Source organism: Amblyomma maculatum, chromosome 1 (genome assembly GCF_055883805.1).
Source record: "Amblyomma maculatum isolate TAMU_Amacu chromosome 1, ASM5588380v1, whole genome shotgun sequence".
NCBI lineage: Eukaryota > Metazoa > Arthropoda > Arachnida > Ixodida > Ixodidae > Amblyomma > Amblyomma maculatum.
This window is the reverse complement of record NC_139344.1, coordinates 177744641-177769035: the sequence shown is the minus strand read 5'-3', so window position 1 is coordinate 177769035 and position 24395 is coordinate 177744641. Positions and strand designations below refer to the sequence as shown.

General features: G+C 44.9%; 1 protein-coding gene across 3 annotated transcripts in view; it reads right to left on the bottom strand.

Moving 5' to 3' along the window:
* Nucleotides 1-22959, bottom strand: part of Abl (tyrosine-protein kinase Abl) — a 92882-nt gene extending 69923 nt beyond the window's left edge. The window contains exons 1-2 of one of the 3 annotated variants that reach the window (XM_084589652.1): nt 22591-22959; nt 891-1133 (exon numbers count right to left, since the gene is read on the bottom strand). In XM_084589652.1, the coding sequence (XP_084445778.1) occupies nt 891-1133; nt 22591-22744 (397 nt within the window). In that variant the 5' untranslated portion in view covers nt 22745-22959. The remainder of the gene's footprint in view (nt 1-890; nt 1134-22590) is intronic. The other 2 variants (XM_084589654.1, XM_084589653.1) reach the window with 2 other exon arrangements.
* Nucleotides 22960-24395: the final 1436 nt, after the last annotated feature.

Sequence of the window (24395 nt, the reverse complement as noted above, 5' to 3'; positions counted from 1 at the left end):
AGCTAATTACATGACCCTACCTCAAATACAATTTAATTAATAGCATGCAAATGGAATGTGGGGAAAAGGTAGCATTCGGAATTTTTGAAGCCCATTTTTCAGAGAAAAGTAGTTTCTTTTTTTTAAAGTTTAAGAATTTTTTGTGCTGTTCGACTATTTGGGCCATTTTTCAGGATCTGAAAATTTGCTAAGCAATGTGCAAAATGCACGTATGCATGCATACGTGTACACGCACGCACCAAGACCTTCAGGTGACAACTTGAAAAGTTGGCAATGCTAACTTCACAATATCACTCTTACCTATCTACGTCATAGAAAGAACATAAAAAGTAAAACAACTGGCATGGTTATTTAGTTTTACCTGCAATACTTCCATCATATGGAAGCACTGTGTGCTCTGCAGTTTACGTCCTGCTGCATGACCTCCGACCTTTAAAACAAGTTCACCACTTTAAGTTCCGTAACTGTTTCTTCATCATGACACCCAATGATGTTTCTATTGCTTTCTTTCAAATAACTACAGTAAGCTGTCAATATTCAAAGGAGACAAAAAGTCAGCTTGAATTGTATGACACTAAACTAATTGCAGCCGTTTTAACACTCAGAGTCAGGCAAAGTTGCAGTTGGAATTAATTGGAAGTTTGGACTAACCTTCCGACTGATTATCTGCTGCACCTGTTAGATGAAACAATGAAACTGACCTGGCTGACAATTACGTACTATATTCACCTCTGAAGATGCCAAGAAATATTAAACCTTGCAAGAGAAAAGGACCCGACAACACCACATTACCAATGCATTAATCACTTGTTCTTAAAATGCAAGAGAAAATTATTGCAGGGCAACTGCAGAAGTGAAACTTCAAAATAAACGCAGCATGAAAGACACACCTTTTTTGAGGGAAAGCTGGTTTTCACCACCTGACTGAAAGTCGTACAAAGCCACAAAGAGGTGTGGGTCAGCATCCTCTTGGGCCAGCAAGTTTTCTTTGGACATCCAGCGTGAGGCTCCCTCAGCCAGAAACCCCCGAAATGACCCAGGGTCATCTCCATCCGGAATTTCCGGCAAGGGACGGCTCTGCAACAGGGCCTCTGCAGACACAACGTACACCTGTGTGCATTGCAAACTCGGGCCTTAAGACCACAGCCACAAGCAACAACAGGCCATGAAAGATGTTATAGCAGAAAGACAGTGGATTCAAGTGCTTCAAAATACATAGCAATACAAATGCATAGACACAGTTTTTGTACCCCTCTTTACCCATGGCTTCAACGGTCCTTAATAATTACCAGAGATACTAAATGCAAGAAAAAAAAAATAAAAACTACCACTACTGCATTTCTATTCTACTTTCCAGTGTTAGCAGAACCTGGAAATACATGCCACAGTTTCTGCTTGTTGACAAACCACATTTCTTACACACCATGCTAACTTTATCTTTATTCTCCGGAGACCACAATATAAAACATAGCACAGATTTTATTATACACTGATTAACAGAGGACTGATACAAGTACCATATTCTAGACAGGATTTCGTCAACACTGTTTTTACTTCCAACCACTTTCAGTAGCAAAACATAAAACCATCAAAAAGTGAAGATTTCCTGAGAAGAAACCAAACCAAAATATACTACTATTAATCCTTACTGTCAAACTATACGCAGTACTGGGCTTTTATGCAGCATCTAAAACCACATACCAATATCGGTGTTTTTTGTTTTTTTAACAGACACTAATTATGACATTAAACACCCTCAATTGCTCTACACCAGCAAGCATTATAACTCGAAGCTATTCTGTAACAAGTAATATGGCTATGCATAAAAGGTAGCATAAATAAGGGTAGGCAAAAATATCGCCAGCAGCTCAGTGTCGGACTAAAAATGTGTGTCTCATACTATGCTGCATATGGTGAACATTTTCTTGCACAATACTAGTTTCCATCACCTTTGAGCCACTGATACTTTTTATTCTTGCAGTTCATCTTCAAACCCACAAACTTAACCCAGCCTTCTGCCTACTCGGGCGCACCTGCCGCAGTTGTGTGGGTGCTACACGTTACATGGAGGATGTGCTGACAATGCTGTCGCTCTCTGCAGTCGCCTGTGCTCAAAGCCACACAGGCCAGCTAGTGAAGGGGAGGGGGTGCAAAGGTACCATTTTCCTTAAGGTTGTAACATTAGTGCAGTGCAGGGTAAGGGCCAATATTATATACATTTCAGAAATATGCTAAGCACCGAAGAATATGGATCCAAATGTGCCCGCAGCCCTAAAGACAAAGCTGGCCGGTTTAATTTCATTATAAGGACCATTTCATTCAGAGGAACTACAAAACAAGCCTTGCTCTGTTGCGAATCCCAAGCGTGTGACAAACAACGGTGGCTCGAATCTGCCGCTCGGCACATACATTAAGCACAAGAAGCATCACAGTTGTACCTTAGCAGAGATTGGTCCCAAAATATGGGAAAATTACATATGATATATGAAGAGAACAGGGTATGTTGACAATATATATATATGCTGCTGCGCATTCAAAATGAATACCATACATTGCAGTCTTCAGTGCAATTTTGTCAGAGAAGATGAAGACGACAACATCTGAATACAGCATGTGAAGAAACCGGCTACTGAGTGGTACAACGCAGTAGCCAGCAAAGATTATCTGTTTGGCTCGGCCTTGGTTCGGAGTCCACCAACAGCAAAGTTTGTACTTTTTTTTTTATTTCTCAAGGCAAAATAGGCTTCAGACAAGTATCAAGAGTTTGCTCGGAATGCTGGTAATATTGCTGCTGCACTAAAAACATATACTCTGCAGTATATTTTGAACGCATATATGGTTGCAGAGAATATAAAAATATGCGAGAATGCTTGCAATACCTGCACTTCGCCTGTAAAGTGACACTTGTGGAGTATCTCATTGGCTTCTGTAGTTTTATTCATTGAAATAACCTCCAGCAAAAGAACACACTGTATGTGACTCAGAAGGGAACTAAGATGGAAACAAACTCGCCTTCCTTAATCCGAATTTGCAGTACATTAACCAAATTGACCGCAGGCAGCGTATATGCATATCTGAACTGGCAGAAAAATAAACATATCTCATACTAGAGTTTTCATGCCAGCATGAGCAAACAATGAAAATAGAGCAGAGAGCTTCTTTGTTCAAGGCCTAGATGATCAAAATGAAACATCAGCAGCGCTTTGTATGAATATAAAATGGCAATTTTCTAACGAGCAGCATGCCTTCAAGAGAAATGTGGACCAGATCCCGTTCACAGAAGTCAGAAGATGCAAATGAGTGGTATTTCTGCAAGCCATTCAGCCCTAAAGGTGCGCACGGGCTGAAGTTCTAAGCCCGTACCTAGCCTCAGCCCTATACTATTCACAGGAGATCTGGCCCAACCTGACACTGAAAGAGCTTCAACCTGGCTCAGCCTGACCTGCTATAATGGCAGTTCAAGCGATGACACAAAAAAAATAATTTCATGGTGAGTTTATTTAGGACCTTTAAATATTGAGCTCTGAAGTTCAAGATGAAAAAATTTGTTGAATGTATAGAGGTGCATCAGTACATACAATTACCGCTTTAGGTTACACTTCAAAACTAAGTTATCAACTGATGTAGGCCTAAGGCATGTGCAGCACTCCTGCATTATGAATCCGGAAATGCTGAAGTTTCTTCTGCTGCTCGAACTGGTGACTTGAATGGCTAATACTTTCATAGCAAAAGTAAGTTTTGGGCGTGTACCTTCTTTGCGTCTCCAAAAATTGTGCTAGCTCAAACTGAGCAAGGAGTTGATCTAGTGACCTAATACAGTAAAATCTCGTTAACTTGACCCCCCCATTAATTTGGAAATTTGAACTAGGGACAGGCCTGGCCAACGCCCATGTAGGTCTATGATGGCAGACACTCGTTAATTCAACAATGGGCAGGCTTGCTCTGGTTAATTCGGATCGCGTTGAGGTACAAACCGTACAGCGAACGATCACCAAAATAGACCCCCCTGAACCTCAGGTGCATGAAAAAAGTGGTGCACAAGAACTTTGTGCACACTATGGCAGGCATAATTACAATGAAAAATTTCCCTCCACTACTAAAGCATAGCTCAGTCGCATAGTTTCGGTGTCGCTTTACTGCACACCATCCTGCAGCTATGAAATGCACACGTCGGCCAGTCGTGGCGTTTGGCCGCTGCTTGGCGAGTCACTGTTTTATTTTACATTTAGAATGGCGTAACACTATTGAAACGCCTACGTATATATTCCTTGCATGAATCCACATGCTATTTCCAGTACAGTGAAATCAATGAAACTGGGCATTGGACACAAGCAATTTCATTGCATTGCACGCTTCACCGCATGAACTGTGTGATGAAGCATCCTTAAAACATGATGAGGCTGTTCTGTGGAGGCAGCACTGCTATTTCGTTGCATTGCGAAACGGGTAGTGGAGGCCTTTACGACTTTGGAGCACTCCTTCAGCACTCTTAACAGTGTGAGCAAAGTACTAGAAGACACTGAGAATAACCGTCGTTCTCATATGGGTTTCACCTCAAATGCAAAAAAGCATCATATAGGTGTTCATTAAATAAAATTACTGGGATGCAAACAGTTTTACAGGCCCATTCAATAATTTAAGCTTTCACTTAATTTGAACATTTTTCCGGTCCCTTGAAGGCTAAATACGAGAGCTTGCTGTACTCAGTGATCTCATCTCGTTTTATCACTGCCTTGCTAGCACCATGTTTGCATTGTCTGCACCAAGAAACAGCAGGCAACTCAAACACTACAAATGTTTGACCAGGAGTTAAGCCCCACTTCCACTGAGACTGTGTCAAGGACAGCAGCAAGACCTAATGCACAAGAGGCGATAGCATGGTGAAAATCTTGAAGCAGATACCTAAACATTTGCGCCAGTGCTGTCAAACTAGGAGACGTAAATGTCGAAACTCAACAGCCCACAGGCGGCCACTCAGTTCCGTCGTTAATGCTTAGCAGAGCTCCATTCACGGTGAGAGCACATGGTTGAGAGGGGGATCGATGTCCAGAGAGGACACTTGACACTTTTGTGCGAAAAGGATGCAGGAAAACCCTTACTGCAGCGCACTCGAGATGCCTAGTGCATGATATCATCTGTGCTTTCACAAAAAGTTGTGCACACTCTATGATTGGGAGCCCGGCCAAGCCCTATTCAACCCTCCCGAGAGAGTTCAGCGCATGCAAATAAGTGCACAGTGGTGCAGTGCAATTTCGTAGAGTAAATAAAAAAGCTCTCTGTGGGTGGTGATATTAACCCACTCAGACCCAGTGATTTCAACTGGAATCATGAACCTTGGACACTAGCGAACACCATTCTGGAGGGGAAAAAATATTCTTTCTTGCTGTAAATATGTCTAACCATTTTTGTACATATTCTAGCAACCACCTGTCCAACCGACTAGTGTTGCTGTTTAAAGTGGGGTGTTTAGAAAGTGTGTGCACATCGCAATTGTCACTGTGTGACACCAGTCATGTCTTTGCCCTGTACAGGTAAGATAAGACAAACTATTATATTATGCTTGAAGCACGTGAAAGTGCATTGGTAAGCTCCATGCTGTTAGTTCAAATCGAACTTTCTAGTTGGAGCGCGCAGGAGACTGTCGTAGACTGATGATTGGTGATGATGGCTGTCCCATTTTTATTGGGCCGCACCGCCTTGCGGCGTGGTGGAGCCATACCAAAAAAAAACAAAAAATTTCTTCAAAAACAAAACTATCTTCTCACTGCACACAGTTCCCCACAGCCACTTAGGTCATTCTGGTGTGCTCACCGCACCCAGTTGAAGGTGGGCATGCCATGGTTACTTGTGGTGCATGAATACTGCAGTTTTTCTGCTGTGTTGATTAAGAAACGCTGCTTCTTACCAACAGATGGCTACAATAGGGGTGCAACAGCTGAAATAGAATTTGTAGCAATTTTTGGAGCAGCAAAATCTATATTTAGAGCAGCTCACAGGAAAAAAAGAAAGAAAACACTTTGCAGCATGAATTCAAATTTTGGAGCCACAATATGGAGATGTGAATATTGGACTGTGTGAATGTGATCCAAAGGAAATATAGCAAGCGCCACCAATACGAGCGCTTGGCATATTTTTTTTTAAGAATCTGGCGTGTATCTATTTTTGTAAATAGGCACTCTGTACCGCAATGCACACTTGGAAGGTACTCAACCATTATAACTAGCAGCTTACTGGTATCCCTCAAGAGAAAAGTGTATAACAGTTGCATACTACAGTTGCATCCTACTGGTACTCACCTAGGGGTTGAAACATGAAGGTTAACGAAAAGGGGTCTACTTAAGTTGAGGGCAATGCAGAGGGCTATGGAATGAAAAATGGTAGGTTTAACGTTAAGAGATAGGAAGCGTGCAGAGTAGGTCAGAGAAAGAACTCAAGTTATTGACATTCTAGTTGAAATTAAGAAGAAATGGGCATGGGCAGGGCATGTAGCGTGAAAAGAGGACAATCGATGGTCTCTAAGAGTTACTAATTTGATTCCAAAAGAAGGTAAGTGTAGCACGTGCCGGCAAAAAATTAGGTGGGTGAATGAGGTTAAGAAATTCACAGGGGTCAAGTGGATGCAGCTAGCACAGGACAGGGTTAATTGGAAGAAAATGGGAGAGGCCTCCGCCCTGCAGTGGGTATAATCCGGGTGATGATGACCAAAAGGCATGGTATTACACCAAAGAAGAATGTGAGCCATAAAACCGAGGTTAATTTTCCCAACTTCGGGGGCCAAAAAAAAAAAAAAAGGGACAAGCTAGAGAATATGCATTTCATATTTATTTTGCATCTAGCGTGGTTTCACAATCGCGGAAGTTCGCAACTCTTAAAACACTGTTTTACTGCCTGTGAAATCCACAGCTTGTGCCGTGCGAGGGCAGTTCCAGAAGCGCCAGATTCAAAGCTGTGACTGCGACCAGCCTGTGCCCAAAAAGGAGAGCAGTAATTAAAAAAAAAAAGTTAATTCAAAACCAAACACGAAAAAAAAAAAGACAAAAAAAAAACTGTGACCAAAAGGCAAAATGCTGAAAGCAGATAAGAAAGCAAGTCGTAAGCAAAGAAAACTGACAACAGAGCATGTCTTCAGCCCGTGATGTACTCTTTCTAGGGGCTGGCAATGAATCGGTAGTTTTGACTGATATTTTGATCAAGGGGAGGTGGGTGATGACTCAGGATACTAAGTTATATATTTCGTGCACAGAGCAGACTGTAGTATTTGCATGTTCCAGTATCCATAAATGTTAATTTTGGAAGTTTGGGCTCTATACAGTGTGGCTTTATGGAATTCAAAATTTAATGCTGTGCATCTTCTGACCTGCTGATGGCCAAAAAGAATTTCACATGTACTACCACCTCGTTATATTATCCGAACACAGAAGCCATAACCGATGCACCTTGTACACTACCTGACAACGGGAAGGTGAGCCCATCGACGAGACAGCATAAAACTAACCTTGCTGTACATGAAACTTCCAAGGGCCGCATAAAAAAACTAGATGCATTCATTAAAAGCATGCAGCTCTTAAAACACAGTGTAGAAGCATTGCTCCAAAATCACAAGTACCACCATGGCCCTTGTCGCAGTGCAACGCAGTAGCAGTGGTGCCCCGTTACAAACGGTCCCCCTTGTTTTATGGAGATGCTTCACTGCACAGATCGTTACCCGTGCGGTGAGGCATCCTCAAACTGCAATGGTTCAGCGTACTCCAATAGCGGAAGAAGCATGTGGATGCATCTCAAAATAAATTAAAAGATGAATCTCAAAATAAAAATAAAAGGCCAGTGACGCGCGCTCAAGTGTCTAAAACGTCGCGATGGCCATATCACAGCCACAGAAAGTTGTCCTTGAGTATGGCAAACTTTCACAGCTAGTCGGGGCATTTCGGAGCGGTGTGACAATTTAAAAATTTTGCGCCTATGGCACAGCTTGGCGCAGAAATATGCAGCTGCATCAAAATGGTGCAAGTGACGCAGCTGTTGCACCCCTGCTACAACCAGCACATCATGCAGCTTTTATGGGAAAAGACATAGCCTAGGGTTATGCTCACATTCCACAAGGTGATGCCTTGGATGTCGATACTGATTCAAGTAATGAATAAGCACTAATAGCTCGAACACGAAAAGAATAAGCAGAATATTATAGCCCTGAAGCTGCATGCAATATCGATAAAAAATCAAAAAGAGCGAGGATGGCAAAGGTCTGAACAGTACTTCAGTGTAAGCAGACAGTCAGCCAAAGAGGTCATAAAAAAACAAAACAAGTGTGGAGACACTATGACATGCTGCCGTTGAGACTGTACTTATAGCATTTGAGCCTCCACCAAAGGAAGCAGTTTACCCTTGCTTTTAAGAGCTTCAAATTTCTGACAAACGTCTATTCTGTGCAGACAACTGGAAACTGCATGAAAATTGCAGCTAAAGAAAGGTGGAACAGTTTATTGGTATTCGCGCTATTTCAGGAATCCTCAAAATGCCCTCCTGTAAAAATTACTAGAGCTGCATTATACGCCTTAGAATTGTAGTGGACATGATACCAAGAAATGAGTAGTTCTCTAAAGCACTTCCAGATTTTTTGAGATCATCGTGAGTGTCTCAAGACTACCCTGGACCACCATCATCTGGTTACTGTGCGCCGTTCCCCTGGAATCAGGCCGATATTGGGACTTCGGCCCCGACACCCTTGCTAGGCCTAGTGTCCTAGGCCTACCCTCCCACTATGCTCAACGCATACACGGTCGATGGAGAGGACATCTCCCCGGAAGAAGCCACCGACAGCAGCTGGCATGTAGCGCACGACAGATGCACCCGAAACTCAAGAAATCCTTCACTCAAGAGATCCATCACCCTCCAGTCGGAGATGAAGGAAACTACCTCGCAAGTGCCTCGCAGGCGCACGCCTCGCCCACCGCCATTACCAGCCAGCGACTACAAGGTTATTATTAGTCTTTGCGGGGGCCTTGACTGCTCCAAGATTCCTGCTCACGCTCTTCGCCAAGCCGTTCTGCAAGCCTCGAAAATCTTAAGTGCTGAAGCAAGTACTGATATATTTCGACCTAATCCCGTGAATAACACCCTCCTTATCAGCACGCCTAACATGCATCATACTGAAGCTTATCACAAGATTAAAGCCCTCCAGTTTACCAATACTACCTACGACATTGCCACGCACGTCGCTGATCCCCTGAATTCGTGCAGAGGCATCATCCACGGAATTCCCTTGGACCATTCCGCAGAGGAAATCACTTCTAGTCTTCTTGACTTTGACCGGCACGATACCATCATTATGGGTCGGCGTATGGGCTCTACCGAGTCTGTTCTGATCACATTCCGTGGCATCAGAGTCCCCTATTACATACTTTATCAAGGATGTGTAACCCGCTGTGTTCCCTTCAGACGCAAGGTTGAAGCCTGCAACCTTTGTCGCAAGCTCGGCCATCGTCCGGACGTCTGCCCCGGTACAGGCCTTTCGCTGTGCCCGCGATGTGGAGCAAATAATTCAGCCATGGACCACGACTGTAAGCCCTCCTGCGTTATTTGTAAAGAAAACCATCAAACTGGCGCTCCGCAATGCAAGCGCCGTTTCAAGATGCGCCCCGTGTCTGCCAGGCCAGACAATGACCCCGCGTCCAGCGTTCGCAGTAAAGAAGCTAGCGTCCATGGTCTCTCATCCGGCGTTCGTGACATAGTATCTGGCGTTCGAGACCCCGAGTCTGAGGCATCTACGTCAAAAGCCAGTGAGTCCTCAGCTCGCATCACGGAGACCCAGGAGGCGCTGTCGGCGCGGCAAGCCACACCCGAGAAAGGAGCCGGCCCTGCTAAAAAAGGTGAGTTGTCCGTCCAAGCAGCCTGTGCTACTTCACCCCATCCAACCCCTAACCCTCCCATTCTTCCCATTACACCTCAAGAGGCAGTTAAACAATATATACGTTCCGCCGAATTTCGGTCAGAAGTTACTAGTATAATCAACACCATAGCTGCCGAACAGATCGGAGCGATGCAGAAACAGCTCATACAAGCCCAGGCACAGCTCATACAATCCATGACCGAGAGGATAGAAACCACGATCAACACACGCTTGGACAAACATGAAGCCGGCATCAACAAGCTTTTCGAACTTGTACCCCATCAGGAATTGCCTCGCAAGCAGCGCGTAGTTCAACCCGAAGCCTGCTCTCATTCAGCGTCTGCAGCTCAGCAACATGGCACAGAACAATAGCACGCGAAAACGTCGGCAGCGACGCCAATCCACTACGCAAACAGAAACAATAATTTGGCAATGGAACTGCCGCAGCATACGCAGAAAACAAGCGCAACTAGCAGCATATATCGCAAAGTCCCCTAATCCCCCGCATGTCATCGCTCTGCAAGAGACGGAAACAAATCGCATTCATATCCGTGGTTATCGGACGGCAGCCCTTACGTCACGTACGGCAATCCTCACACTCGCATCCATGCCGGTGCTAGACCGCACACCGACAAGCCCGCCCGACAGTAAAGACACTCAATATATCGCGATAGAGCTCAGCTCAAGCGGGCAAACAAGCAGCCTCACAATTATTAACATATACAGCAACCCTAAAGATAAAGGCAGATCTATTCGGGGAATCCTGGGCTCCTTTCACACCTCACAACTCCTTGTGGTGGGGGACTTTAATGCACGCCACACGCAATGGGGATACACCTCAGACGCACCCAAAGGTAACCTAATATCTACCGCAATGGCTGATCATAACCTCGGCCTGATCACAAACCCCACTGTACCCACTCGCATCGGCACAAGTGTCACTCGTGATACCACGCCGGACCTCACATGGGCCTCACCAAATTTAATTGTTAAATCTCATATGGTGCTACAAGACAGCCTTGGGAATGACCACTTCCCAGTGTCCACTACTATTGCTTACGATTCCAAGATTTTCAGCCCTCGCACACACCTTCTCACTGATTGGGATAAATTGCGCTCATACTTGGCAGCCGACTCTATCGAAGTACCTACTGTCACCGAATGGACAGACCGCCTGGTGGAGGCCATCCGGGTGAACAGCAAACGCATTAAAAATACTCCTACTGCACCGCAGGTTGATCCGCACCTGGCTCATTTATGGGAGGCCCGACAGGGACTTCTCAAACGCTGGCGTCACCAGCGACACAATCGTAAATTGAGACTCCGCATAGCCGCTATCACTCGTGAGGCAGAAGAATGCGCCAACGCCTTAGCCCGTGCAAACTGGGCAACCTTTTGTAACGACCTCAAGGGTACATTAAGAACTAAACGCACGTGGGCCCTCCTACGCGCTCTTTTAGATCCAACAACCACTAAAGCACAGACACAAGTAAACACACAACGTCTGATACAGCTAGAACTCCAAAAAGGCACCGACGTAATTGGTCAACTATGGGACACCTATATACCCATATCCCTTCAGTCAGCAGATCCACTAAATCCACCTCTGCCTAACTTCGAACTTGATGCTGACATCAAGTTAAGTGAAGTTCGCCGAGCACTCTAAGATTCGCCGCTCCAAGGCGCCAGGACCGGACGGCATAACGTACAAGGCATTACTCAATCTGGACGAAGTCTCTCTCCAGGAACTCACAGAACTCTTTATTAACCACTGGCACGCTGGGACGCTCCCATCAACCTGGACCCACGCAAGCATGCGATTTATACCCAAACCGGGCAAATCCCTCACTCTTCAAAACCTGCGCCCTATATCCTTAACGAGTTGTGTCGGCAAGCTCTTCGAGCATGTCATTCTCAATCGTCTGCAACCGTTCCTAGAAGCAACAGGCTTTCTCTCCCATGTTCAATTTGGATTCCGCCCAAACCTCTCGGCACAAGACGTACTTCTCGCCCTTAAAGAGTCTCTCTTACACACTAAGCGCCGTACAGCCTTACGCGCGCCATACTGGCCCTGGATATTCACAAGGCATTCGACACGATAAGCCATGACCATATCCTGACGACATTAGCCACCACGGGCTGCGGCACGCGCATATGGCAGTATGTTCGGGCCTTTCTTCAGGGACGCACGGCACAACTTTACCTTGGGGATACTGCCTCCCAGCCTTTCCCCCTGCCTAACCGCGGAACACCTCAAGGGGCTGTCCTATCACCGCTACTTTTTAATGTGGCCCTAGCGCCATTAGCAAAGGTCCTTGCTGCTATCCCAGAGCTCCACACAGCCTTATATGCAGATGATATAACCCTCTGGACAACAGGCGGATCCCTTGGAACAGCCCAGGATATCTTGCAGTCTGCCATAGACATCACCACCACCTATCTAGAAAACACAGGCCTCCGATGCTCCCCAACTAAATCGGAACTAATGCAGCTTAAACCCATACCCGGAGATCCCCCCATTGAACTTCACATGTACGGAAACCCATTGCCCATTGTGTCTCAGATGAAGCTTCTCGGCCTTCTCATTAACAACGCACTTGATGCAACCGCCACCCTTCAACTCTTGCAAAGACAGACCAAGCAGGTTGCTGGACTAATCAGGCGTGTGGCTGCGCGCAACCATGGGCTGTCGGAACGCGAAACCCTCAATATGACCAATGCATTAATCATTAGCCGAATCACATACCTCCTCCCATATCATATACTCACTCAGCGCCAAACAGAGCAGGCGGACATCCTAATACGCATGGCTGTAACCTCCGCCCTATGTCTTCCACGGACGGTTAGCACAGAACGTCTGTTGGCCACTGGTACTCACAATACTGTGAACAAATTAATAGAAGCTCAACGCACCAACCAATTAGTCCGCCTGAGTCGAACGGAGGACAATGCCTACTGCGACAACTCCGTCTCAATCCACCCATCGCCACACCAGCAAGTGCTACACCTTTCATGATCTCTCCGGGCATGCAGGATCACATATACCAGAAGCCCCTACCATGCAACATGGGTGCTTGCCTTTATCAGGGAAGGCGGAAAGTTAGAGCCAGCTAATTACACCAAAAAGATACCGCAACCGCTCTGATATCCTCTATGTCGACGCGGCAGGGAATTCTAAAGTAGGATTTTTCACTGCACTCGCTGCCTATGAAGATGGCAGAGTGAGGGCCGCCGCCACTATCCGAACTAATTCGCCTGCAGAAGCGGAAGAAGCCGCCATCGCACTCGCGCTTGCCCATTCAGCCATTGACAAAGACATTACCGAAATTTGTACAGATTCTCAGGCGGCATACCGCCACTACCTAAAAGGCGTGGCGACACCGGCCGCGCATCATATTCTTACCACCGCCACCTCTCTCGACCGAACGGTTAATCTAACGTGGATCCCAGGGCATGCCTCGATCCCCGGTAATGAGCGCGTTCATGCGCTGGCTCGAGAACTTTCTACCCGAGCCCCGGATAATCAGGCACCCAACTCCGCGCAAGAGGCCGCATCGGTCCTTTCTACATACCACCAAATCACCACATTCTACAAACACAAGCGCATGACACTGCCACCACCCCACAGCACCTTGCCACCCTTATCCAGTGCTACATGGCGACAATTGCAGACGAATTGTTTCATTTCCCCCTACCGTCTCTCATGCCTTCACCCTGGCTTGCCCCCTCACTGCGACACCTGTGGCGAGCCCAAATCCTCACTTTTCCACTACCTGTGGGAATGTCCTTCCCCCCAGGCAGTGCCCCCCATCCCACCTTTTCTTCCTGAGAGGCTGCTTTGCGGACAGCTCAACCCGCCGGTCAGAAATGGCTGGTAGATCGTGCTCTATGTGAAGCAAAAGCCCGTGGACTCCTGGACTAGTAGCTCCAGACATCCTGTAGTCCACCCTGTAAGACTTTTTTTTTTTTTTTTTTTTTTTTTTTTTTTTTTTTTTTTAGATAAAGTTGTTTCCATCCATCCATACCAAGAAATTGCCTTAGCAGGCGATTTCTGTTCCACGTAAATGAGAACAGCATCCATGCACCGATCCTACCCAAGCTAAAAATGCTGCTCACAAGGGTGTTTGAAAAAATGCCTAAAGTAGAACAAAAACAACTTCGTGTGGTGGATGAAACGATAATTCTTTTCAAAGGTATGTGTGAACGGAAGCAATAGGCTGGGAAGAAGACTCATAAATGGGGTATCAAAGTTTTTGCGAGACCGAGTGCCACCATTTAGATATACAAAATTTACGCAGAGAAGAGAGCTATCGGAACCATCCGAGCTTGGCATCAGTGGTGACATTGTAGTGAAAATGGCCAACTTGCTGGCAAATAACAGAGGATTCGAAGTAGCATTCAACAACTGGTCTTGGCCTTATATGTGCACTAAAAAGCGCCGTAATTAATCCTGTAGAAAGAAATGCGCACCAATCGGCCACCTTGTTGCTTCTTCAAAGGGAACAATAACTAAAAGGGAAGGCGGAGGCTGGTTCAACATGAAGACTGAGCCTGAGAACAATGTTTATGCAGTAATATGACATGACAAGCCTGTCCACCGAGTTTCCCCATATGTAGGAATGCAGCCAACTGGCAAAGCTCATGACAGTTCTACTGGTTGCACTTGCGTGTCTGGACAGCAACAAGCAGATCGATTAAGGGGAAATGAGGGTGCTCGTTATAATACATGAAGGCAAGAAGCCAACAGTCGGCGAGGCCAAGGAAAGCGTTGGGGATGGTACTTTATGTCTTTTTTTTTTTGTAATGTTTAATTGGATAATCACAGAAATTAGTAATGTAATCTGTTTTAGGGGAAAGATAATTAAACACAAAGTAGAAGAAAAAACAACGCGCCGATGGTAGGAACCAAACCCACGACCTCCGAATATCGCGTCCGGTGCTCTTCCAACTGAGCTACATCGGCCGTTGTCCCCCCTGCTACTTGCTTGGGTATTTAAGTTGTCTGTATATGAACCTTGAGAGTGTTCACTAGCGCCACCCTCAACCATAGCGGCGGACGTGGAACGTTCTTTGTTACCGCCAGTGTCACATAGAACGTGATCAAGAGCGAGGGCGAAAGCTGTGCTAGAACCCTCTTACGCTACCTATGGCTTCAAGACTGCCAGAACCGAGACCCCCGTAAGCTACAAGCAGATCGATTAAGGGGAAATGAGGGTGCTCGAGCAACATAGCCAATTCATGGGTGGTGTGGATCGGAGTGACATATTGGTAGAGCTCTGTCACTGCAATATTCGTGGCAAGTGCTGTTACATACACAGTTTTATTGTTTTTCAAGTCATTAAGGTTTGCATTGTAAATGCATGGCTGCTGTATAAACAGCACTGTTCTCAGTCTGAAGCAAGAAGAGATCAGCCCCTTTTGGAATACAGGATGTAAATTGTTCACACTCTCCTTAAAGCAGGCACATCTGAAACCAGAAAGTGTGGCCGTCATGACAATGACACACCACATCTCAAGAATGGCACACACACTAGCTCACTGTCCAAAAAAAAAAAAAATGCAGAAGTGTAAGCTCTGCATTATCTCATGCTAGCATATTTGCTAAGTGTGGCACTCATCTCTGCCTCAAAGCATTTCAACAAAAATAGAATTGTCACAAAATTGTTGTGCCTAACCTCCTTATAAAAAGCAGCAAAGAAAACGACCACCCCAAAGAAACACAGACAACAAACATGACGCTGCCATCTCATTATTGTTGAGCCTAAAGGTTTCAGGACCGCCAAATCCCAATTATTCTATTTGGAATCATGCAATAAAATGATAAAAAAGGCTCAAAGCGGTAGTTTTATTGCATTTATAGACTATCCTCTACCTACACATGCTATTCTGCGAACATAAATTTCTTTATAACTCATTGTTTTATAGCAAATTAACTTAAGCATTACTGAAGATTAAGGGATTCACTGTTGACGGTTTCGTGAAAGGCTTCCAAACTACACGTGAAAGCTGAACTTTTACCACACAGGATCCCTAGCAATACCCACTGCTTGCTGGTCCACCTCAACTACTGTCAGAACGCATTTCAAAAGCTCTCACATGATTTCCTACAGGCAACAAGCAACCACAAAAAAAAGAAAGCAATTTATGCTGTCAAAATGACACCAATGATTACCTACCTCTCTACCCTTCTTCACAATAAAGCTTTCTCTCCTGCCACTATTTAACTTGATTACTGTTTATATAAAGTTAGTCCCTAAACTGACTCACGGCATCATTTGTACTCTACACTCCAATGGAGGTCACGTGAACATCATTTTATTGCAGGGGTCATCCTTTTTTTTTTTTTACTTTAAAAACCCACAACACGCGAAGTGTGTTGTACCTCTTGAAATATCACGGGTATCATGAGTTCAAAAGCTGCATATGAATCCTAAACAATTTGCCAATTTCGCTAATGCAAACTACAATACTCCTTGAGGTGTAAATGAGAATTTGAAATATTGTACAATTAGTTGATGCATGTATAACGCATCCCACTTGAGTACTGACAAAAGTGGTCAGCAGCAACGTAAAAAAGAAAACTAAATTTTCAAAAGAGGAAACCTTAAAATGCATCGAATGGAAAATGAATGGGTAGGCAACCTTCCTTTATAAACAGCAGTGACATCTTAGTCTGTTCAGCCTCACCAGAATTATGCTCTTGTGAAGAATGAGCATCAAGCACTTCAGTTTTATTATGCACTTCTGTGTCAGACATTGGGACAGCAGTATCATGCTAACTTTAGCGAACTTGCTTTTGGAAAAGTGAGTTCAGTCCACTTAGGAAGTTGGTATGACATGAATAGGATGAGCACAAGCAATAATAATGTCAGCATTTCCTTCATTTTCAGGTGCAGCCAGAAACCAGTGAAATAGGCAGCGTAACCTCGCCAAGCACAAACTAAAAGAAGCTTGAAGCCAATTTAACTATGTTGGCCAAATGCAAAGTATGGGTGAAAGCTTGTCATTTTATTTCGCTTTTGGTTCAAGGCTAAGGTTTCGAGGTCAGGCTTCAGGCAAAGATTGGTGAAATCGGTGATTGAGACTTTAGTGGTAGTGTACTATGGAATTTTGGGACTGCTTAACGCAGCAGTATGTCTGGATCCAGTGCACACAGATGGAAGACGACAACGTGCAATGTATTGCACGAGAGAGCACCAGTTGAACACATGGTGATCGGCTGCGGTGATAGTCGTGCAGCACCATACTGGCGTCCCACGAGAAATTCCTTGGTGAAATCCTGCTCCAACGAATTTTTGTTTCTTTTCTAGGAGGTCAACGGTCAAGGCTTCCCACACACCACCTGGTTTTCTGATTTGCCCTGTGAAGAATTCGCATTAAAATTTACCGCTGGAATATGGCTCAGTGCATTTAAATTTGACATAAACATGCAGAGGTTAATCCATATGTTTTCCACCTCGCTGACTGAGAATTTATACCTGCTAGCTCAATTGGAAAACGAAATTGTTGCACATGCAGCCCTTAACTCACTACTTCCTTTAAAGAATCTTATTTGAGTGTTCGAGCTATAGCCATCTATAAAAGAGGATCACGCCTTTTGCACAGTACTGCCCTAACTTGGTGGTGGTGTGGAACAAAGCCTGAGGCTACACTGCACAACAGAATTAACTCAATGCGATTTGCTGGGTGCTATAATATATATATATAAAAAAAAAATTGACGTCAGCGAGGGGGGGGGGGGGGGGGGAGGACTAAAGCTTGAAGCATTTAAGGTATGACACGACAGCATTGATGGCTCCCATCTGCCAGATCCCATAACAGATCCTTGCTTGCATACATGCACTTTGCTACTCCCTTAATTTATGCACTTTTCATCTCACACATGAGATACCATATTATATAAAAGACCACCCAACAAAGATATATAAAGCCCTGCTTGAACCAAGCAGTACGAAGAAAAGCATGGCTTAGGAATAGCATGCCCGATTCGGGATCCAATTTGGCAGCGCCTGTCAACTCGGTCATGTCATGTGGCCTCTTGACGTTGCACAACAGACCAACCAGCACCCAGCCACCTGCAAACTACTATTTGCCAGAAGAATGCTCATGATTTCTTGCTCACAACAACAGTGCCAGGTTTTACGAAGAACAGGGCCTTTAATATTTGTCGCATTAAAAAAGCATTTTGTAAATAGTAGCAGTGACAATGAGAGGAGTACCACAAGAGGAAAAAAGTGTGCATGATAATAAAGTTCTTATTGTAAATGTCACGGTTACAGAGCATTTTGAATGCCACATTAAGAGGTTACAATTGTGAAAAAGCCAAGTACTGGGGACAAACATTTGCTGACGATAACCATTTTTGTTATTTTAGTTCTGTGATATGTTGAGGTAGAAAATTTGAGAGGTGTTCATATATCAGTGCAATTAAAGCCTAGTCATTTTCCCACATAACCATCTTTCAACTGGCACTCAATCCTTTCCCAGTTCTTAATTGTTACAAACAGGCCCCGCTGTCATATTTCGTCGACTCAAGCAGCATGTGGGCATGTTTCTCATCTGTGCACATATATTTCACCACAGACAATTGCACACTCCATAAGCTCTACTACAAAGGATATAACGACTGCATCCATGGCTCGCATCTCTGGCTTCCCTTTTATGTCAATACATGTGTTCATGCGCTCTGCTACTATTTGCTCAATCACCATTCACTTATGTCTCCATTATCTCACACATCATTTAAAACATAAGTAGCATAGTCATAAGCTACCACATTACGTGAAAGACCACCTGACAGATATAAAGCACTGCTTTAACCAACTGTCTGAACATCCCTACGTGGCCTAGTGCTGCATGTCTCACTCAAGGCCCAAAAGTACCAGGTTCGATTCCAATCTCATATTCCCATTTGGCAGCTGCCAACTCAGGTAACAATCTGCACTACCCCCATGCTTGCCATCCGTATGATTAGCCAACTAACATGATTTTTCAAGCCCACTGCCACCTCCAAATCCTGCTCCACCTCAACCTTTCCCACAACTACCGCTGCCCTCCTCTCTTCAGGAACATCCCCTTCATCTGCCTTTCACCCTTGCCCTTCTGTGAAGTGAACTACTGCACTCTCATCATAACGTTCAAGGTAGCCTCCCTTTGGTCTCCTGTAGCACCACCCTCAGATCGCGCATTCTTCATTCCTTATCATAACCACCTTTCATGGTAGCCACCCGTAGCAGCCCCATTTTGGGTGTACATTCCTTCTATCTTGTCACAGTGCCCAAACCACTAAGCCAGCTAGAGCCTCTCACTCTCTTTCCTCCCCTTGAATGTGGGGAGGGGTTTCCTACCTCTCCACTGTGCCACCTTCTAGCCATGGCAGGTGGCATTTCACTCTGCTGCTACCTGCCACGGCTGGCAGTTGGCACGTTATGCCAACTATGATGCGCCATCCAGGAATGGACGCCTAAAAGCTGCACCTCTAAATGTTTTTGAAAGGAATTCAAGATGAAAATGAACAGGCCCTGTAGAGGTCCGCAATGTAAACAAAATGTTACTAGTCATCAGCCGAGCAACGGAAGCAAGAGCTAAGAAAACTGCATGAAAAGAAAACAGCCAATATTTATCAAAAACCACACCAATACTAGACAAGAAGTGCATCGATTCACAGCAAACAGTAGCGTAGTCTGCAGTACATAGAGAAGTAATGGCAACACGGCTTCAGGGTCAAGCATGGGAACAAGGTTAACTGCTGGCATATTTCATGGCATGTACTTTTGGCACAAAAAAAACTATGTTCTGCAAATAAATCGCTGAAGGCATTAAATTTGTTTGCACTACTTTACTTAACACATTTAGTTCACTATAAATACTGCTGAGATGATGTTTGGTGCCAAAATAGGTGCAAAGCTCCCTAAACTCGTTCAACCATAAACATTATTTACAATTTGTGAATCACTAGAAATTACATTATATTTACCGTGTGACAAGAGATTGTTCTTGCAACCTCACAACCAATGACTCAGCCATGGATGTTAAATTTGGACTTTTAAGCACGGTAAAAACTAAAATATGCGAATTACATCACTTCCCGATGAAACAAGTTAAATGCAATATCTTTAGCACTACCTGCAAGGTTTCTGATTTGCCGTAGGTAATTAACATAATACACCAGTTCCAAGTCATTCTACAAATCTAAGTTGTATGAAGTACCTGCCAGAGGAAAAGGAATGTTTCCCCACAACAAACCACGTGTACCAATCCTCATGAAATAATGAAGGTACATGTTTCTTCAACCATTCAATACTTGCTAAAAAAAAATGCACACACACACACACACACACACACACACACACACACGCTCGCACACACGCACGCACGCACACGCGCACACACACACACACACACACACACACACACACACACACACACACACACACACACACACACACACACACACACACACACACACACACACAAGCGCTCATCTGCATTAAAAATATATTTCACTAAAAGCCATATTTACCTCTTTCAGTTTAAAATAATGGGACTATTCACATTTATATATGACAAAGGATAATTTAATAAAAGCACTACATGTTAAATATAACTATGCCAAAACTAGAAACATTGCTTTTCCTGATGACTATTACTAATCTGAACTCGAAGAGCAGCAAAAATTTGATTAAACTGCAAAAAAAAAAAACACCTTTCTAATATTCTAGACATTAAAGGGACTGAGCGCCAATTTCAGAAGGCTACTTACCTAAGTGAGGATGCCTTAAGAGTGCCGCACCCTCCTTTGGTGAATTTTCAAACGCTCCTTATTTAGGGTGTATTTAAAATTGACTAAAGAAGGGTGCACTGCTCTTAAGGCATCCTCACTGAGGTAAGGAGCCTTCTAAAATTTGGTCTAAGTTGTAATATCAAATAAGAAAGAAGTTCAAATTAAGTGAGCTAAAATTAACAGGATTCCAATGTGCAAAGAAAGCATAAATAGAGGCTAACCCCATTATATTATTTGAGTGCACTCTGCAGCAAGCAATTAAGCACTGGAAAGTGGTATGGGGCAGCTTGGAAATTACTGAAAAATGACACGAAACAAACCACATACATCCATTATATTTAGAGCAAAAATTAAAAAGCAAGCGTCTTAAAAAAAAAAAAAAATGCTGCGAGGTGACTGCATGCTGCTCATATACCAGACTGAAAACATTACTTGACGTTATAGTTGAGTAGCTATGTCAAGAAAACTTACCCTTTATTTCTATTTTGCAATGAAATGGACTACACAGCCCAGTAACAAGCTTTAAGAAAACAACACATGCTGGCCATTTATTCTTTGGACCTTCTTTCCTGCAGTAAGACTGATTTCCAAAGGCTTTAACAATGTGTCAACACCATTTAGAAGTGAAGTCAAACATGCACGTGGGCACTGCATGTAAGTACACACGAGGCCAGACAAACTGATCAGCACATACCCAGTGCACGTGTGGCCCACAAATAGGTTAGTGCACCTGAAGTTTTGCACAGCTTTATTGAAGGTGCCTTCAACCATTATATCAATGTCTGAAAGTCTGTCCAATTAGCAATCATATTTTACTGACTGAGTGCATTTCAGTAAGGTTTACACAGGCCAAGATATTATAAAACCTTACTGTTGCACTCAACTAAGACTAGTGTGATAAACCACATCACCATCAGCAACTTAGTACGCCTGCAGCACCTTGCATGAACACAAAAACCATTCCACTTGTTTATAAGCTTAGAGATTCAATGTTTTTTTCATCTACACCCTTTGCAATGTCATGCAACAGAACTGCAGGTCATATTACAATATCCTTGGACAAGACGACAACTACACCACCTTATGTACTGCAACCCATTTATTACCAACCCACTGCGTCGCGAAAATTTGAATACACACACCTAAATAAAATTTGCGTGCAGTGGACTGCAGAGCTGGGGATAGCGCAATCAAACGTCGGCATCACTCAACGCGTGTTTCCAGTGACATGATTTCGTGCCGTCGTTTTTTGTAACCGGACCTTGGAGGAGGCGACAGCGACATACCAAAGAAACACCATTATGTGGAGGTCATATCACTTTGCTCACGTCGGCATCCGCGACAGTCCGGGGCAGACAAGGAAGCAAGTGATGTTATTTGGTTAATGGTGTTTTTTTGCGGCTTACAGTTGTTGTTAACGGAAGGTCGCTCCCAACTTTCACAAATGTTCCTCGCAATGAGATAACAGAGAAAAGGTCAATACGGATCAGATTTCACACGAAGGAAAAAAACATCGAAGCCCAAGACGTCTTAACTTAGAATACCTCAACACCACAGAATCGTTTTCAGTTGAAATAATGCGGTCAAAACATCAAACCCACTCCAATACATGCTGCCGGCGACATCACTGACATGCCGGAGCGTGCCGGATAGTCAAGAACATTTGTTGTCGATCGCAAAATTCGGCATATCCGCATATGGCCAATATTCACAGCCATAGGCGAACACAACAGCCTTGATATATGTTTTCCAACCACTCATGCGAGTAGCAAGGACCAAGACGCCTCTGAATGTGTCTACGGCCCGAGATGACGGAAAAACATCTATCCGTCAAACGGCTAGGCCTAAGCTTCATCCACGAAAACACCCGAACTCGTTCATGCACAAACGCTTCTACGCGGTCTGGGAGGAAAACACATACCGCTGTGCTCGGTGAATATGTTCGCCGACACAGAGGAAAGCCTGATGTCCTTCGCCTTTTGTTTCTGGCCATGTTTTGTCAGCTTGTTCCCGTGACTACTACTTCCAACGGATGACGCGCTTCCACGGTTTTCCTTGCCATGCTGCGCCCCCATAGCCCGACGTCGGTTGCGGGGGTGACGACTCCGCCCAGTCCTGGCGGATCCTGGCCAGCTACATCTTCATCGTGCGGGGCGGCCGGAACAGTCAACGCGACCCAACGAGCAGACCCGCAGTCATTCAATCGCCGACGGAGTCGTCGGCCGCCATGTCTACGATGGCTGCTCCGCTGCAGGAATGCATACCCTCGACCCGATCGCCGGAGGAGAAGGGCACCGCTCTCGTTGGGAGAGATGCAGCATGGGATGGGGCCATGCGCGTGCGGGCGCCGCATGGCTAGCATGGCCTCGACCACGGTACGTGGCCTCGACGCCGGGCCTGCGCCCCGCGTCGAAGCTGAGGCCACACAATTTCCACATTATTTTGTTGTCCGCGTGGTCGTCACTTTCTTCCTCAGAGCGGCGATCTTGACTCGCGTGTTCGCGCGTGCGTGAGGGACAGTTCTTGAATTTATCATGATGAGATAATGAGCTTAATGACGTTATTATGACACAAAATATCGGTACCGCATTCTTGTGTAGCAGTTTCGAAAACGTAATGCCAATACACACACATTTTGTGCGTGCGTGCGTGCGTGCGTGCGTGCGTGTGTGTGTGTGTGTGTGTGTGTGTGTGTGTGTGTGTGTGTGTGTGTGTGTGTGTGTGTGTGTGTGTGTGTGTGTGTGTGTGTGTGCGTGCGTGCGTGCGTGCGTGCGTGCGTGCGTGCGTGCGTGCGTGTGAAATAAATTTGCCTGCGCAAGTCATATCTACGAATTTACCTCAAGAAGGAACCCAAGTAACGCATATAAGTGCTAGAAAACGAGATTTCAACGACACTGCAATGATGGTCAAACAATGAATATAAAGTAATGTGCTTTTTTTTCATGGAGCGTTGGCACTTGTGGTCTGTTGTTATTTGAATCGAGTGAAGCACGCAATATATTACAAAGAAGATTGATTGATTGATTGATTGATTGATTGATTGATTGATTGATTGATTGATTGATTGATTGATTGATACCGCGGAGTTGGTTCGTTTGCATTGCCGTTTGTCCACGTCACGAGGCACTTTCTTGCGTTGTTCATCCCCTGCTCATCCTTCAGGCATTTTAACCCGTTCAGGCATTTTAACCCGTTCGCACGCACTGCCAGCGAAAGTCTGAGAATGACCGCTCGATCGAAAGGACAAAAAGAACTGGCGCGGCGGTGCTATTACCAATACCGCTGCTCAAGACAGAGCCAGGACGTCTCATGTATGCACTATCGGCGTGCCGTATGAGCCTCAAGAGTAAATCTCGTAGGTGTGAACGACCTATATCCCAAGAGAGTCACTCACTCGGAGATGCGCCGGGAAGCACGGTTCGATGGGCAGGCCGCGTTTAACGGATACACAAGGCGCGAGCTGTACAGCGACTTCCCTGGCTATTTGTGCGCTCAGCGGTCAGCGGTATATCACCACTGTTCGCAAGAACTCATGGCGAATAAACTTTGTTTTTCACGTAAATAAATGCAAATTTCGGATATCATCTCTGCCCCTTTTCGCACCTTCTTCCGTTCGCCGTTTCACGGCGCGTAGCTTGCGGTAAGTGTATAGGAATCTCTGCGTATAACACGATAACTATTTTAACGATGCGCACGCCAAATAGCTAGGCTGCACCGCCTCAGTGA